Below are 19,153 nucleotides of genomic sequence, written 5' to 3' on the forward strand. Positions count from 1 at the left end.
GTGACGATTATCTAAACCGGTCCCGGGCCTCCCCTAGGTCGACTCAGCCTCAAATGAGTACATGGTGTGGTGTGTAAACATTGTCACTAGGGAGACAAAGGCGGTCGGGCGTGGTGCTGGCCACCCACCCCCTCGTGTACCGTTCCGGCCTTCATAGGTGCTCGCTAACAGAACTTGCCCCGACAGTCTGTTAAGGCTATATGGGGGATCTTTATCTTTGTATCAGTCGATGTGTGCGCGTGTAGGTCGATGTGTGTGTGTGCGTGAGTCGATATGGGCGTCAGTCGACGTGTGTGTGTTAGTCAATGTGTGTGCGTGGTGTGTGTAGTCAACTAATTTTTAAAAATTAGTTGGTAAATTAGTTGGTAAATTATAAAATAATAATATGTGTGTGTCTAAGTCCATGTGTGTGTGTGTGTGAGTCGATGTGCTTGTCTGTATCGATGTGTGTGTGTAAGTCGATGTGTCTGTGTGTGTGAGTCCATGTGTGTGCGTGGCTCCATGTGAGTCAGTGTAAGTCCATTTCTTTGTGTGTGTGTGTAGGTCCATGTGTGTGTGTGTGAGTCGATGAGTGTGAGTACGTCGATGTGTGTGTGTAAGTCCATGTGTGTGTGTCAGTCCATGTGTGTGTGGCTCTATGTGTGGATGCGAGTCGATGTGTGTTTGTGTGTGAGTCTATGTGTGTCAGTCGATGTGTGTGTACGTCGATGTGTGTGTGTGTGTGTTTCCATGTGTGTGTGGAAGTCCATATGTGAGTGTGTAAGTCCATATGTGTGTGTGTGTAAGCCCAAATGTGTGTGTGTAGGTCGATGTGTGTGTGTGTTTCCATGTGTGTGTGGAAGTCCATATGTGAGTGTGTAAGTCCATATGTGTGTGTGTGTAAGCCCAAATGTGTGTGTGTAGGTCGATGTGTGAGTCTATGTATGTGTGTGTGTGAGTCGATGTGTGTGTAAGTCGATGTGTGTGCGTGGGTCCATGTGTGTGTGTCTTAGTCGATGTCTGTGCGTGTGAGGCCATATGTGTGTGTGTAAGTCGATGCGTTTTTATGTGTGTGGGTCGATGTCTGTATGTGTGTAAGTTGATATGTGTGTCTTTTTCGCCCGGGCAACGCCGGGGACTTCCCGCTAGTGAGCATATAATTCAATATCGTATACATAGCGCAAATACCATACCATTTACAATTTGAATTTTGATTGAAAGCTTTCGTGACTGCAGGGATTCATATTCTTGGTTCTTTCGGTAAAGTAACGAAGAATTTTATTGTTTTATATTTTTATTATTTTATTGTTTCCCTTCTACGTGACTTTACCGAAAGAACCAAGAATATTTACAATTTGTTTCGGTTTTCAGATCAGAAGGGTTTTTAATACAAAATTAAACACAGCCAGTTTATTTACTCTTATTATACCTGAATTTGGACATCATTGTAAACTATTAAAATGTCACAAGGTATTCAAGTGTCATTATTCGTTGCTATCCTAAATTTACTCAATTTTAAATAGATTTTAAGACTACTTTGAAACACCTAAGGTTTTCTACATTTACTACAAAGGTGAATGATGTGGTTGATGTTTATATTTGTATTGAAATGGCCCAATTAGCACTCCAATTTTTGCCAATTTCATAATTGTATCACCAACAAATTAGTGAGAACTGACTTTTTTTCATCAACACACGAATGAGTACTTTTTAATGGGGCTCTTTGTATGTTTGGATAGCAGATGCATTATGATGAGACCTTTATTCTTGTAATTGAGAGCTACTATAGCAGCAGCAGACCGCTTCCTGTCAAAAACTTCTAGTTTCATTCATATTTATACGTACAAACTCTATAGACCCAACTATATCATGCATAAATACTACTCGGAAATCCACACGCCTGGAAATGTATCCAATGGCATGTTATATATCACTGAACTTCACTGTATCATTATTTTGGCAGGAGTGTTATTCAAGTGTTTAACAATCCTATCATTGCAATACGAGACAGCGATCTATTATTCAGCAGTACAAATGCAAAACTCGTTTGTATGATAAATGTAAAATTCAAGAAAACATCAAACATCTATAAATCCACGTCTCAACCGGAGCTCCAGCCTAATAAATACGCGTCCAAATTCATTTTTCAGCTACACAAAATGTATTCACTATAAAATGCATGGGATTTTGCATAAGACACCCACAGAGTGAGCGGTCAATAGAATGGTAATGGTGCACGCATGTCACAATAGGTGCTGCGTATTCCAGTCCAACCACACACATCAAAGTAGCATTTGTTGAAGATAATGTTTTTTATTTGACAAAAAGATGCACTTTTGAAAAGATCCGAACTGTAATACTGTACATTTTTATTTGAATTTGCTTTACAGCTGGAAGTAATCGACACAACGAATGATGGTTTTCTTACTTGTGTCTCATTCTGGCATCTCCATGATTTTATGTGAAATGCAAAAACTATACAGTACTGCATTGAACAATGATAAATGATACGCGATAAAATAAATCAAACATTAAATATACTTTTAACAAACAAAAAACAAGAACGTCTGTTGAGTTATCCCATTTATATCTGGCCATGTGGAATATAAGCTGGATGTAAATGAGGGATAAAGATGAATGCCCCGTATGTTGCTAATAACACAACAAGCCAAAGGCCAGTAAGGCCATTTAGCACTCCAGCTCATAAATTCATGATGGAGAGTATGGTGCATTTAATGTTATCCATTAAACACCAGGGCATTTAAAACTTGTAATCATTCTCTTGCCCATACATTAGTGCTATGAATATTAATCTCTCTGCTGTAAGGGTGCCCAAAATGTAACTAGCGACATTCAACCAAGCATTCATAGTGCTCATCTCCAATGGCAAATCTTAGCCAGTTGTGGAAATTCCACATTCCTATGGTGAGAAGCAATCGGTCTTCAGTACAGCCACTCTGGACTTTTCACAAATCAGCAATTATTGAAGTACTCCAATGGGCTGAGTCGATAAACTCTGACTGGGATTTAAACGCATGGCTTTCTGATTGTGAGTTAGGCATACTAATAAGGAATTTCCTGGGCATTAAGAATCGTGTGCTTTATTCTCATTTTGAAGTCATCGTTTAATGGTCATCGTAAACCGAACACAACTGTTCTGCATAATTGATCGTTATTTCTGCAAAGCTGGTGACATGCCGATACGTGTGTAAACAATCTACTCTTTATTTGAAGCTTTCGTGACTGCAGTAATTACTCTTTGGTTCTTTGGGTAAAGTCACGTAGAAAGAAAATAAATTAAATAATAGAGTACGACGTTTCGATTGCAACACAAGCAACCGTCGTCAGGTAGAACTACATTTGAGAGAGAGACAAAACACAGACACGGAGACACACAGACAGACACACAAGCAGAGAGAGACAACACAGACACACAGAGAGAGACACACACAACATAGATACACAGAGACCCAATGGCTCTGTGTCGAGGCTTAAATAGAGAGGGGGGGGGGGGTGGGCAGAGAGAGAAGTGGGTCTGCTGAGGCAGCTGCTGGAGCAGATAAATTAGCATGTCAATGAATCCACCCCGAAGCGACTGAGGAAAAGAAGATCGAATGGCCCTATGAGAGCCTGGTCAATTTTAGAGAGAGAAATTGGCAGTTTGAGAAAACAAAATTTAGCAAATCTTTTGGAAATGTAATGCAACATAGAGAGTCGGCTAACACACAGTTGACGCATAGCCTGGTTGATTACGATCTCCAAAGATTGCCCACTGACAAAGAAATGATCAGTCTATAATTTTAATGGTAGGTTTATTTGAGCAGTGAGAGACAGAATAACAACAACAAAATCCAGAAAAACGCATGTCAAAAATGTTTTAAATTGATTATCATTTTAATGAGGGAAATAAGTATTTGACCCCCTCTCAATCAGAAAGATTTCTGGCTCTCAGGTGTCTTTTATACAGGTAACGAGCTGAGATTAGGAGCACACTCTTAAAGGGAGTGCTCCTAATCTCAGCTGGTTACCTGTATAAAAGACACCTGTCCAGAAGCAATCAATCAATCAGATTCCAAACTCTCCACCATGGCCAAGAACAAAGAGCTCTCCAAGGATCTCAGGGACAAGATTGTAGACCTACACAAGGCTGGAATGGGCTACAAGACCATTGCCAAGCAGCTTGGTGAGAAGGTGACAACAGTTGGTGCGATTATTCGCAAATGGAAGAAACACAAAAGAATTGTATCTCCCTCGGCCTGGGGCTCCATGCAAGATCTCACCTCGTGGAGTTGCAATTATCATGAGAACGGTGAGGAATCAGCCCAGAACTACACGGGAGGATCTTGTCAATGATCTCAAGGCAGCTGGGACCATAGTCACCAAGAAAAAAATTGGTAACACACTACGCCGTGAAGGACTGAAATCCTGCAGCGCCCGCAAGGTCCCCCTGCTCAAGAAAGCACATATACATGCCCGTCTGAAGTTTGCCAATGAACATCTGAATGATTCAGAGGACAACTGGGTGAAAGTGTTGTGGTCAGATGAGACCAAAATGGAGCTCTTTGGCATCAACTCAACTCGTTGTGTTTGGAGGAGGAGGAGGAGGAGGAATGCTGCCTATGACCCCAAGAACACCATCCCCACCGTCAAACATGGAGGTGGAAACATTATGCTTTGGGGGTGTTTTTCTGCTAAGGGGACAGGACAACTTCACCGCATCAAAGGGACGATGGACGGGGCCATGTACCGTCAAATCTTGGGTGAGAACCTCCTTCCCTCAGCCAGGGCATTGAAAATGGGTCGTGGATGGATATTCCAGCATTACAATGACCCAAAACACACGGCCAAGGCAACAAAGGAGTGGCTCAAGAAGAAGCACATTAAGGTCCTGGAGTGGCCTAGTCTCCAGACCTTAATCCCAGAGAAAATCTGTGGAGGGAGCTGAAGGTTCGAGTTGCCAAACGTCAGCCTCGAAACCTTAATGACTTGGAGAAGATCTGCAAAGAGGAGTGGGACAAAATCCCTCCTGAGATGTGTGCAAACCTGGTGGCCAACTACAAGAAACGTCTCACCTCTGTGATTGCCAACAAGGGTTTTGCCACCAAGTACTAAGTCATGTTTTGCAGAGGGGTCAAATACTTATTTCCCTCATTAAAATGCAAATCAATTCATAAAATTTTTGACATGCGTTTTTCTGCATTTTGTTGTTGTTATTCTGCCTCTCACTGTTCAAATAAACCTACCATTAAAATTATAGACTGATCATTTCTTCGTCAGTGGGCAAACGTACAAAACCAGCAGGGGGTCAAATACTTTTTTCCCTCACTGCATGAGAGGCTGGTAAATTTTAGAGAGATAAATAGGCCGTTTGAGATTGCTTCAGGGTCTATTCATTGACATGCTAATTTCTCTGCTCCAGCAGACCCACTTCTCTCTCTGCCCCCCCCCCCCCTCTCTTTCTATTTAAAGCCTTGACACAGAGGCCTTGGGTCTCTGTGTCTACGTTGTGTCTCTCTCTGTGTCTGTGTTGTCTCTCTCTGCTTGTGTGTCTGTCTGTGTGTCTCCGTGTCTGTGTTTTGTCTCTCTCTCAAATTTAGTTCTACCTGATGACGGTTGCTTGTGCTGCAATCGAAACGTCGTACTCTATTATTTAATTTATTTTCTTTCTACGTGACTTTACCGAAAGAACCAAAGAGTAACCACCTCTTTATTCACGCTATCAGTTAAAACATGCAGCTACCAATCTATTGAATTGCATTATGAATGCTAACTTGTAAAATGCATCATGAAATCAAGCCATGAATCATGAACAATCTATCAACAAGCATATGGCAATAAACTAGTTAACCACACATTCCTTAGAGGATACGAATGAAACTGTTGGGGAGAAAATTAGAAAACCCAGCAATAACTTATCAACAACCGTATATGCCTCTATACATCCATTTCACTTATATTACTATAAAGATAATGCATTCAATAGATCATCTCACATGTCGAAGTTATTTAACGTTCATGAATTGTGGTGATGCAATGGGTAGCGTAATGCACTATGAACCCGGTGAGCTCGATGCCCAGCCATGGCTGAGACAAGTGGCGATTCATATCTGAAACAGTTCTGGGACCTCTCCCCTCTTTCACCAACCCGCATTGACAAGCATTGCTGAAGTATGGTCAAACTACCACAATGACGGACACAACATTGGAATGCCTTGAGTAATAGATTGTATTTTAAAAAATTTTAAGCTAGCAATGCGAGCGTTTTTTTTACTGAACCATCTGTGTCCTTGAGATTAATATTTAGTGTGCCTCATATACCGCAGATACGAGCTAATTGTTGTCAATCTTGTAATTTTCATTTCCAAAACGACAGCATTTGCTCTGAAAAGAGATAAGCCCCTTCATTTAGATAGCTTCTCTATATTGTTTTACAAAACATGGGTGGCATAGATATTAAATGACCTTCGCTAATGAAGTATACATTATGTCAAGGAAATTTAATTACATCATCACGTGAAAACAAAGATAACTTCCTATTATCCATTAATCACATGGGAGCCATATCAATGTTGTCGACTCTGGCTTGTCCCAAGTTTAATTAGCAGACATTGAAGTATGTATGTATGTTGAACTTATTTTGCCAACATACATAGCCTACCATGCCAATCGAAGGACAACAAACTAAACACAAAACGCAGTTCTAAAGAAATGAGTTTTCAATCTAGATTAAGAATTGCATAGTTCCAATGGATTTATGACATCGGAAGGAAGAGCATTCTAGACGGCCGCAGAAGTGCATCAGAAAGCGCGCGTTGCAGTGAAAGTAGTGGCATTCTACCACCACATCCAATACTAATAGTAATTCTACGAAATAAATGTATCTCGAATACTTGTGAAATTGCTGTACGAGTTCAATATTGTCCCAACTATTTTTAATCTGTCCGGCTCTTTCAGAAGTGGAAGTTAACTCATCGCCCCAATTTATGGGGCCCAAATGGCAACCCAAATTTTTAATGTTTTGGTTTTCAAACGTTTTATTAGATGGGTGCTTGACTGCTTCTGTATAAATATTTTTTGATTATTATAATGTTATGATGAACTCACGATAAAATCAGAGTATGGTTAAAAGTATGGTCATATTTCAAGCAAAAGTCATCATAATATGAAATCAGCATCAACTGATATCATACAGAAGCTCAACTAATGAATTTCTTAAACAAGTACTGGTTATTTGTAAGGTAGCATTAACATAGTGTCCGACTGTGAAACCACTCATTGTTGTGTCCTGCGGAAGCCAACTTGTTTTTCTTAACAGTGTGAAAATCCTGTATGCGTTTAACCTATGTATTTTCTCCAATTCACGTGTTCCTCTTTTTGTCTTTCTGTGTAATTTTGAGAACGCATTTCTTTGATGAGAACTTTTCAGTGCTTGTTTAATATTCTGTGTTTATGGTTATCTCATACCAGCTAGTACACACTAATGAAAACAAATCTTCTTGAGGCACATGTTTTTGCGACTCTTTCTTTTCGAGTTCAGTTTTCGAAAATTACTCCAACCTGTTCTCTTGTACTGTATATCTATATGTAATCCTTTTTATCCCAGGCCGTCATCAATTGCTGTTCCAGATACACGTGCTCTGCTTTTTCCCAATCGTTAACATTATTTCCTGTTAATGACCTTTGTTTTACTCATTTATCTTGGCTCAACTTTGCAGGTTTCTTTATTAAGTTGTTATCACATATTCTGCCATATTCCTTTGAAAATTATAATCAGTATTTCATCAGCAAATCTGAAGTTATTCATTGTTTCTCCATTAAAATGTATGCCATTGCTTCTCCAATTACATTTGTAGAGAGTATTTTCATATGTTGCTGTGAATAACTTTGGCCAAAGTACATGAGATTATGCCTTCCTTTTTTATAATGTATATGTGTACTCTCTTCAAGTATTCTTCGTGCGGCTGTTCCATTTTTGTCAATGTTTTTTTATTATAAAAAAATATTTATTTTTTAATTATGCCTTGGCTTTTGAGACCTTGGATGAATGCATGTATTTTTTTTACTTAGATCGAATACAAAGCTCCGCACAATGGTACCATAACTCATTACCCAAGTCGCCATTGCAAGAGACAAAGTTCCATGTCTCAATGGGTTTATTTAATCTGCTGGTTATATTAAAGGCGATGTAATATTTCACCTTAGTCTTCCCCAAACGCTGATTAATAGTATTATATGGTCAATCAATATCATGAAATAGGAAACACTGTATATGTTATAATTCATATTACCATTGCTTTATTGTTATATTTCCATTATCATCAGAATATTTCATACATTTATACGTGCGTGTAGATAAAGGACGATATATCCACAGATCATGAACTCCAAATGGCGATATGAATCATTGCTTGACCTGTTGCGTTACATCCGGTGTATTGCACACAAAACCCCCTCTGTATCAGTGTGGCTGTGTTCATGTTCCACACTCATCCGTCCCTGCCTCAGGGCTTTGACCCAACATCTAAGGGGTGCTGGCTCCTTACCCATGACATTGGCAACAGTCCCCGAGTCGACCAACGATTTCACCAATTTGATTTTGAATCCAACGCTGCTTTCGCCAATTACATTGTATTCGTTTTAATTTTAGGAATCGAACTCATTTTTCTTTCATTGTGCAGAGTCCGATGGATGAGAAACGACACAATGGGGAAACACATGGGGGCAGGGACTGGGGAAAAGAATTCGAAAAAGAAAGAACATGATGTGTTGTATTCCTTGAGCAAGGCAAAGCTGTTCATTTTTCTTTGTCGTGTGATCCATAAACAAACACAGGATAAACAGTTCTGGCACTCACAAAGGTACACACACACCAAAAAAAATCAAACTAAACATGAGGAAAATGTTCAATACTGTACATATAACCTACATGAGAAGTAGGGCAGTTTAAAGTTAGCACAGCACGTATCTTATGCAGTAACATACATGGGAACTCCCCTGCCAACAATGACAAATCCATACATTTTTATTTTACATTAGACATATCTCACTTATGTCAGTTTACTCATCGTGAAAATTGAATGCAGTGATTCTCTGAGAGGACCTAGCCTAGATGTTTGGAGCATTTTTGACTACTAGTGATTTAACAATGGGACAACCATTGCTGACTTTTCAGGTGGACACCCACATGGCCTCTTTAGAAAAGAGTGAGCCTTATAAAAGGTGTAAGAGTTGTCAAATGTAGTAAACAATAACAACAAACTGTACATTAAATGTGATCTACTCATAAAACAAAACTCAAAAGGCTCACCATGCTAAAATGAGTATTGGGTGAAACTGATCCACATTGGCAGTCCAGAGTCAGTGGTGGAAATTCCACATTGCTATGGTGGGGACTCAGGGCCAGCAGACTTCCGACAACGTTTTACTCGATGAATTAATCAAGAAGGCATGATGGGCAAGGTCAACCCCTAATTGGCTTTTGAATTCGCAACCTTCCAATTGTGAGGCTCATTTTTAACACTGCTAACTTAACAAAAGAGCAATTCAGAATTTGGGAAGGGGGAAGGTTAACAATTGAAAATCACCTTAAGTTTGTTGACGGCATCCTTCACTATATCTGACCCCTTGGGCTGATCAACCTCACGGCTCCCAAGGAACTGGGAATACAGCCAATAACATCAGGGTTAAACATTTCCGTTTATAATAGGCAACTTATTTTTTTACCAAGGACAAGAAACTGAGGCAATGAAATAATAATGTTTTTTTTTAATTTGCTGTCCTTAAAATGTATTTAGAAACGGTTGCATGTAATGGTGGAATTTCTATTTTGAAACAACTCCTTGGAATAGTTGCATTAATAAAGCTGAAGTATGTGAAATTTCATTTGCATGTTGATGTGTAAAATTATATTCGTTAATTTCTTGCAGGAGCAGTGCAAAGCCCCTTATTTGTCTATTGGTCAGAACAGATATAGCTGAGTATGTATGTGTAGTGAGTCCAACTGAGTCGCAGACGTTGTCTTGGGAGCAACACTATTTATTTCACCAACTCAACATAACATAACACAACCTACAATTGGGTGTTGAATGCTCATCTAGCCACGCTATAGCCGAACTAGACACGGTTCACTATCCCGGCCCGGACCACAAGCTGGGTCCCGGACCACGTGGCTAGAGGCTTCTTTTACCCGACGTGGATCTTCATCACCAGCAACACAAAAAACCTTGAGCCCCTCTCGGGGCCCCCGATATATCGGCCTGGGCTGGGGCTGGCTCCACGCCCTCACCCCGCCCACCTTCTAGATCTCTCGAGCTCTATCCCAAAGGCTCCCGAGAGCTCTTTTATACCACGTGACCGCGCAGCGGCCCCCGTCCACCGGTGACCCCCCTCCAATATCATCCGGTCACGTGTCGGCAGGTCAACCAGCGTATCATGCCCCAATGTAACCCTGGCTGGCTGACGCTCCCTCTCGCTCCTTCACCGGGAGCCCACACCGGACACTGTACGTGGTGCCTCCGGGCTGACAAGCACTCACCCAAGCCCCGCGAAGGCTGGTACTATGCCCAGTAAGCGGGCTATACACAATGCCAACACATTATCCTCCATTGCTTTGTAAGCCCGGCACCACACAGTGACATTCACAGTCACTAAATCACCCCCCCCCCCCTCCGTAGCTTCCAGCCGTCCCGGCTGCCAACTCCCCCGAAAGTCAGCAACCGACGTACAATTATACAGAACAACAAACAAGTGTGCTCCAACAATAACAGAACAATGCAATAAATTACCCAAATCTAACTGTAAATATATACACCAAGAGAAAAAACACACAACAGCGAAAATAAAAATGAACAACCCAACAATCACGTTGTATAAGATCCCCACAATCAACATCTCCCACCCACAACGTGTAACAATGCCCGTGAGCTCGATGGCGAGCAGGATCAGTCAAATACTCGCCACAACTCATGCGAGCACGACAACCCATGACGGTGTGAGAGTGTGCAATGTGCGGGGATCACGCGAATCGAGTCTTTGAACGAGTCCGTGATGCCGGGCCTCCAGGCGGGTTGGGCACGATCGTCCTGGAAATCGATGCGACGAAGCTGACAAGAAATCGATGTGACGAAGCTGACTCCTCATGAAGAGCAGTAGGCTGGGTCGTCGGGTTCTTCACATCCAGAGCACACGAGGCCGACACGAGTAGCCGCGTGCGAGGCATCAATCGCACGGTGTCTGGGGGCGGAACAGAAACACTCTCCTGAGGACCCGCGTCAGCAGACGCACGCCCCAGCTCGTCGGGCACACCCGACACTCGGCCCCTGCGATATGGAGATGAAACAAACTCACATGGCACGATAACCGGCTTAAGACGATAGGGGTGTACAAACCAGCTCTGCTTACCAAACCGAATCTGGACACACTGCGGCTGAACGACTCGAACGACATCAACCTGCCCTCTCCATGGTTGCAGCAATTTGGGAGATGTGCCCACTGGCACCTGCAGACAATGTAACTAGGCCCTGTCCCCTGGCGACCATTTGCACAGGGAAACACGGGCACCTTTGCCCCTCTCGTTGGCCAACTGTCTGGGAGCTTCCCACGCCTCGGAAAGTTTGGCGAGCGTGAACCGAATTGAATCAGAAATTTTGGATACCTTCAGGGTGGGCGCGGCTTGTAACTGCACATCGATGAGAAGATCATACTCCCTCCCATACATCAAAAAGAAGGGAGAGTAGCCAGTAGACACGTGAGGGGTTATTCTACAAGCGGCGAGAACCTCAGGAATATGCAAATCCCAATCGACCTGTGACTCGCTGACCAAGTGACTCAACATGAAGGTTAGAGTCTGGTGTAAGCATTCGACCATGCCATCAATTTGCGGGTGGTACAGCGACGTGCGTACCTTTTTCGTCCCCAGCAAATCGCACACCTCACACAGCAGCTTGAACAACATTTTTTTGCCTTAATCTATCAAGAGGCACTTGGGGGCACCCTTATCCAGAACATAGCCATTGAGGAACGCCTCGGTAATAGTCACCACCGATTGATTCGGGAGCGGCCAGGCCATAGGCCAGCGTGATAAATACTCAACCCCCAAGAGCAAGTACCTATTTCCATGCGCGGAAGCAGGAAACGGTCCGAGAATATCGAGGGCAACAATTTCATTTACACGCAACACCTGGATGGATTGTAGTGGAGGGCAACAGGATCTCGCTGGCGGCTTCCACCAGGCACATTGCACGCAGTGCTTAAGCAGATCCTCAACATCGTAGGCTGTGGCCGGCCAATAAAAATCCAATTTAAGAGCAGCCAGCGTCTTTTGCACTCCGAGATGCAACAACCGTTTATGCACAGCCCAAACAACCTCACCACACAGGTTGGTAGGGACAACAATAGCATAATGGCGCAATCCTCTGTCCGAGTAAATGAGCAGCCTGCCCCGCAGGACAAACGAGACGATACCTTGCGGAGCCGTGCCATCGGCGGTCTCCTTGACACGCCGGCGCAACTTAAGGCGGGACGCGTCCTCCACCTGCCGGCATCCCCACACCTCGTAGTCCAACCCCAAAATCGCATCCCGTGCAGCAGGGACGTCGCCCGTCCCTCCCATCATGTCCATGGCAGACGCAACGACGAGAGGGGAGGGGGAGGTCGAGCCGGCCGGTCGACAATGACCCGAACCCGGAACACATGCACACTCCCTGCCCGCTGGCAATCGCGATAGGGCATCGGCGTTCGTATGGCGAGAACCCTTACGATACGTGACTTTGACGAAAAATCCTGCAGCATTTTGAGCCAGCGTGACAATTGACCGGAGGGCTGATCCACACGCAGCGCCTACTGGAGTGCCGCGTGATCAGAGCGCATCTCGAAATGTCGCCTTGTACAAGTACGGCCAATATTGTTGCACAAAAACCACAATGGCCAATAGCTCCCGGCGCGTTACGTAGACCGCTACTCGGCCGGAGACAGCACCCTTCTGCCATATGCGACCACGTGCTCCACGCCATTTGCAACTTGGGATAACATCGCGCCAATGCCAGTATTACTGGCGTCTGTGTGCAACACGAATGGCAATGAAAAGTCAGGATAACGCAGGGGAGGGGCGTTAACCAGCCCATCACGAAGAGAGCGGAACACAGCTTCCTCCTCCTCTCCCCAATGAAATTGTTGGCCCTTAGCTGTCAAGGTTTGGAGAGGTTTTGCTTTACTTGCGAACCCTGTGACAAATCGGCGATAATAAGAGGCAAAGCCGATAAAACTGCACACCTCGCTGGCCGAGGTGGGTGTCGGCCACGTCTGAACGCAAACAGTTTTCTCCGGGTCTGTCGTGATCCCTGACTCGCTGACTATATGGCCCAAGTATCAAACCGATTTTTGGAGTAGGTGACATTTTTGGGGCTTGAATTTCAGGACGGCTGCACGCATCTTAACGAAAACAGCCCACAGGCGATCCAAATGCTCATCGAATGTGCGACCGAAAACAATGACGTTGTCAAAATATATTAGGCACGAATCCCACTGGAGGCCCGCCATAACCAATTCCATCAAATGCTGAAAGGTGGCCGGCGTGGAGTGGAGCCCCATCGGAAGTTGATAAACTCGAACAACCCTGGTGGTGTTCGAAAAGCTGTCTTGGGCCTTGAAGCCTCGTCAAACAGCAACTGCCAAAAGCCCGACAGAAGGTTAAGGATGGAAAAGAACCACATGCCTGCCAAAGCATCCAATGAATCGTCCATACGAGGCAAGGGGTATGCATCCACAACAGAAACATTGTTAAGCTTGTGGAAATAGACACGAAACTGCAAACTGCCATCGTGCTTCTTAACAAGGACGATCGGAGCACCCCATGGACTGGTGGATGGCGAGATGATATCTGCGGCCAAAGTCTCATCAACCACCGCCCGAATGTGTTCTAGGTGGTAAGGATTCTGCCGAATGGGGGCGGCATTTCCTGTGTCGATGTCGGAAATCTCCCGCAGAAGCGCTCTCAGCTTCCCCATTTGTCCCGCGGATAAATCGCCGCATTCAGAGCACAGTCTATCTATCCAGCCCTCATCCACATCCCGAGGTCCGTGAGCCCGAACGCCAACCCCAACATTTCCCACGACATCCGCCTCCGGACACGCCGGAGACGCATGTGCAATCATGGAACCCTCCTGAATGACCGTAGTGTCCAACCCGGCATTAAGGACTTGGATAAATGGTGCCCGGTCCCAGGACACCAGCGTCTGAGCCACTACGAGTGACATCCCTCGACTAAGCTTATTGGAGGGACCCAACACAATATCGTCCCCCACAGCATGCGCATCAAGCGGTTTCTGCAATCGAAGGGGCACCAACATTTGCGCGTCGGGCAGAATCCGCACCATTCGGCACGCAAGCGATTGCACCATGGCATTAGCAGAACACATGCGAGTCGGAGACGAGAGAAATGCCAATTTCAAACAGCCCTGGTCGATACAAATCTTTGGAGGCATTTTGGCGAGAAAATCAGTCCCCAGCAAGCACGGAACAGCCAGGGCCATAGAAACCAAAACATGGACCGACAATGTGACATTGGCAATGCGCAACGCAACAGTTATCTGACCGATTATCCCCACCAATCCGCCGTTGGCGGCGAAACACGGAGCATCCACCGGCTCCAAAACCCGACACCGGGGGGCAAAATATTGTAAATGAGGTCGGAAATAATGGTAGAAGACGTGCCGGTGTCAAGTAGCATGCGAACTTCAACCTCCTCAATTAACCCAAGCACGGCCGACGACCCCACGGTCGCCGCAACCACTCGATGTGCCAGCTCCGACCACTGATCTGGTCGGAGCAGCCGCGCATCGCGAACACGCACCGACTCCCCCCGAAACCGCGCGCGACCCCGACGCAAATCGGACCTCCCTGACGGTTGAAGTGAACCCCGTGGCCAAGTATGGGGTGCGCCGCGACTCGCCTTAGGGAGCGGGGAGTCGTAGGAAGGCGGACATCCTGGGGGCCGCCGTCGAGGAACCCGGCAGCCTGATTGGACGTGCCCCGGTAGGCCACAGTTGTAGCAGGTGACCTGTCCACTGCTGGACTGGGATGATGCAGACCTCGCCCGCCGCCGGTCGTCCTGCCGCCGATCGTCGTCACCCCGACGATGGCCACTTCGCTGGTGCAGCGAGCATGCAGGAGCAGGCTATACAGCGGCCATCTGGTCAAACGCCTGCATGAGGGTGGACCTCTCGGACAACGGAATGGCGAGGAACGCCGCCAAGGCGTCATCATCGAGGGTGGTCGGCAGCACTTTCAGCGTGTCCACCACCGACCATCCCGCAGAGTCGGCATTGGTGAGAAATCACCGCTTAAACGCCACCCAATCGCGGCTGGCAGCAAGAAATTATTTAATGAAGGGCAGTTGACGGCGGAATGACTGGACGTCAATCGACGAGGATGTCCCCGCTTCCAGCTTGGCGGGCTCAGCGCTCCCCGCCGGCGACAAAATGGCACCCGCGACCGCGGGAAGTGGCGATGGCATTCCCGTCTTCTGTGAAATGGCGGCCGAGTCGCCCCGTCCAGACAACTCCGCCGCTCCCTCCTTCACCCGTCGAGGGCCAGGACCGCATCTCGACGAGGATCGAGGACGCCGCTTGGAGGAGGTCAGCGAGACGGCCGTGCGCATCCCTGATGAGTGCCTCCGACGAAGGCGAGGCGCTGTGCGCCCCGACTGGGCTCTGCTCCGCCGGCAGCGCCTCCGCTCCTTCCTCGGCGGCCGTGGGCGGAATCAGCTCCTCGTCGTCTTCGTCGTCCGATGCCCGTACACGAACTCTGCGACGTTGGCCACTTCCGACATCAGTTGTCGTGAGTCCAAATGAGTCGCAGACGTTGTCTTGGGAGCAACACTATTTATTTCACCAACTCAACATAACATAACATAACATCCACTTGAGTGTTGAATGCACATCTAGCCACGCTACGGCAGAACTAGGCACAGTTCGATATCCCGGCCCGGACCACAAGCTGGGTCCCGGACCGCATGGCAGGGGATTCTTTTACCTGACGTGGATCTTCTTCACCAGCAACACTAAAAACCCCAAGCCCCTCACGGGGCCCCCGTTATATCAGCCTGGGCTAGGGCTAGCTCCGCCCCTCACCCCGCCCCCCTTTTAGATATATCGAGCTCTTTTCCAAAGGCTCCCGAAAGCTCTTTTATACCACGTGATCGCCCAGCGGCCCCCGTCCACCGGTTGGCCCCCCTCCAATATCATCCGATCACGTGTCGGCAGGTCAACCAGCGTATCATGCACCAAACGTAACCCTGGCTGGCTGACACTCCCTCTCGCTCCCTCTCCGGGAGCCCGCACCGCACACTGTACGTGATGCCTCCGCGCTGACAAGCACTCACCCAAGCCCCGCTAGGACTGTTACTACGCCCAGTAAGCAGGCTACACATAATGCTCACACATTATCCTCCGTGGCTTCGTAAGCCTGGCACCACACAGTGACATTCACAGTCACTACATCTGTACTAGGGCTGAACGATTTGGGGAAAAATACCTAATTGCGATTTTTCTGACAGATATTGCGATTGCGATTGATTTGCGATTTCTTTTTTAAAAGTCAAGCTTCAGTTCAATATTCAGTGTGGAATAGATTTAAACATGTGATGGCACATTACCACATGATACTAATAAAATATGAACTGCTCTATATATTCTAATGCAAGGATGAGAACTTAAAAGATATGAATTGCTTCCAACATGTATTTATTAAAATGTTTGAATTGAAATATAACAATCAAACATAGAACAATTGTTAAGTTCAATAAGTAAAGTTATCATATATTTTTTTTAACAATTCCAATAAGAAAGTAATAGGACTTTTCAAATCGCAAAAAATCTCAGCCTTTGCGATTTACTAATCGCATTGTTTCAAATTGCGATTTCGATTTGAAATCGATTAATCGTTCAGCCCGAGTATGTACATTGCACTTATTTTGCACGGTACATAGCCAATGATGCTAATCGGAGGTACATAGCCAACCTTGAGAATAACCTCAGGTGCTACCACCTCAGGTAGCAAACTTTAGCTCTACAGATTTATTAAGCATGACTTATGAGAGTGAATTATTGCATAATCCAGTCATTACAAACGGTCATCACATAATTGACTGTTGTTGGCCATATCAGGAAACTGGGCCTACTAAAGTCATGCCACCTCAGGTGGAACTGGCAAGTCCAATATCCGGTCTGGGCTCATGGACTGGGGCTTTGCAACAGCGATAATCCTTCCAAGTGCCCTGTACTATACTGTGTACAATTATACTTTTCTACGTGAAATATATATTCTGCTACATATAATATATATTTGTACAGTGAGACAATTACCATTCATGTTGTGCATGATAATGTTCATATGCCAGTGCGTGAACCACAATGCCACGACTCCACATGTAGTCTTGTATATTATACTAGAGAGCAAAACATGTCTAGAAAGTAAATAGTCATATTAAATTGAATGGGTGGCTTTAGTGGGGGAAAAAAAACGATGAGGTTGAAATATTTTAATTTCTCTAATGTTCTGGGAAATGTTTTATCTTGTATTTGTATACCAGATATGCTGTATGTTGATGTAGTGTAAATATGATTGGCTTCTATAGATGCTAATTTAATAAGTTAAACAAATATCAATGAATAAAAGGAACTGTTGACACATGGATTAGAATATAATCTTTCTTTCCCAATTTATTAAAGTAATATTTTAAGAATAGCTGTATATTCCTCTGAAAATGTATTAATTTTGCATAAACCTCAAGTGTATAATAAAAAAAACACAATCTTGAAATTAAACAACTACACCTTAAAAGTTCCACATGCAAAGCAGAATGCAAGTTTGCTAAAACAAAATTAAAGAAATGTATGCTTTTTTAACCATGAAGATACTTTAATAAACAACAAGTAAAATTTTTATATTTTGTCAGATACAGTTGATTTATATCGTGCAATATTAAATTGGCAAGGATCTGCTTTATTGAAAAAAATACTCTGTGAAGGTGGCACCATTAAAAAATATATATTTATGAAATGGTCTGGGAAAAAAGGCAAAACGTTGGGGGTGAAGGGATTTTGGGATTATCGTAAAGACTGTGGTCAAAAGTGCAGGAGATTCTATCGATTATGTTCCACCTCGAGTAATAGCAAAATTGCTTGCACTGTCTTCGGTGTTCAGACAATTGCCGTTCCTCCATACGGCCTGGCTGGCAATGCTAATGGTAGTGCTGTATGCCTCACATACAAATACAATTGTGCACAATGAATACGCAACTTAAAAATAATCTGCAACCCAGTCAAATGTAATTTCAAATTAACGTGCATTATTTCCACGTTACAAAAAAATATGAATCATGTTAAATATATTTTAAATATCGTTGTTATTCAACCAGGCATTTAAAATATATATCAGTTTTTTTGCAAAAATAATTTTGTTCATTGCATTTTAACATTGTTCAGCATGGTTTTCTTAAGACTTGAATGAATCGGGCAATAACAATATTACTCAAGCATTCATCGCCCACATGAATATAAAAAGCCTCGCTCTCAAGGTAGCATGCTGGAAATGTGGGAGTCCTCATGACAATGATAACCATTTTTCTTCGAATGTCTTTATTTGAGGAAATAGCATTGAAAATTGTACCGACAACTTTAATGAATGTCACACCCGAAGAGGTACACTTGTATGGTGGGTGCTATTCTATAGGCAAATAATTAACCTGCTGTATTTGACCAACAGTCACTGTGTACTTCTTCTGTTCTCGTTATCCCCATGCTATATACATAAGTACAATGTCCATGGTAGCTTTTACTTCAAGCACTGTAAATGGCTGTAATATTGACTGAAACAAAAGAAAAAACTAAAATCTTTCATAAATTCAGTGAGATACGCGTAGGTGGATGCAATGGTTATTGTAATAAAGTGTAGTAGTAATCAGTGAAATGTGTGAGTTATGTATGCAACTGTATTCACATTCCATACGAATGTTCATGCGATATTTACATATACATAATTCAAATAATTAATTAACTACATGAGGCAGTGGTCATGTTTATTCGTAGTCATGAGGCAACGGTTGAAATTCCACAATCACATGGCAACAGTATTCTCACAGGACAACTGTAAAATAAGTAGAGAAAATATGAATGCG

At 44.3% G+C, this 19,153-nt stretch overlaps 1 protein-coding gene across 8 annotated transcripts in view; it reads right to left on the minus strand.

The window, feature by feature from the left end:
- Positions 1–19,153, minus strand: part of LOC116944905 (PTB domain-containing engulfment adapter protein 1-like) — an 84,435-nt gene that overhangs the window by 42,313 nt on the left and 22,969 nt on the right. For 7 of the 8 annotated variants that reach the window (XM_076071575.1, XM_076071576.1, XM_032958830.2 and 4 more), the window contains one exon: positions 9,564–9,635. The exons of the other annotated variant lie outside the window; for it this stretch is intronic. In XM_076071575.1, coding sequence (XP_075927690.1) covers positions 9,564–9,635 — 72 coding nt within the window. The remainder of the gene's footprint in view (positions 1–9,563; positions 9,636–19,153) is intronic. 8 annotated transcript variants of the gene reach the window in all.

This window comes from Petromyzon marinus, chromosome 2, assembly GCF_048934315.1.
Source record: "Petromyzon marinus isolate PM22_M1 ecotype Great Lakes invasive population chromosome 2, UKy_Petmar_22M1.pri1.0, whole genome shotgun sequence".
NCBI classification, from domain to species: Eukaryota; Metazoa; Chordata; class Hyperoartia; order Petromyzontiformes; family Petromyzontidae; genus Petromyzon; species Petromyzon marinus.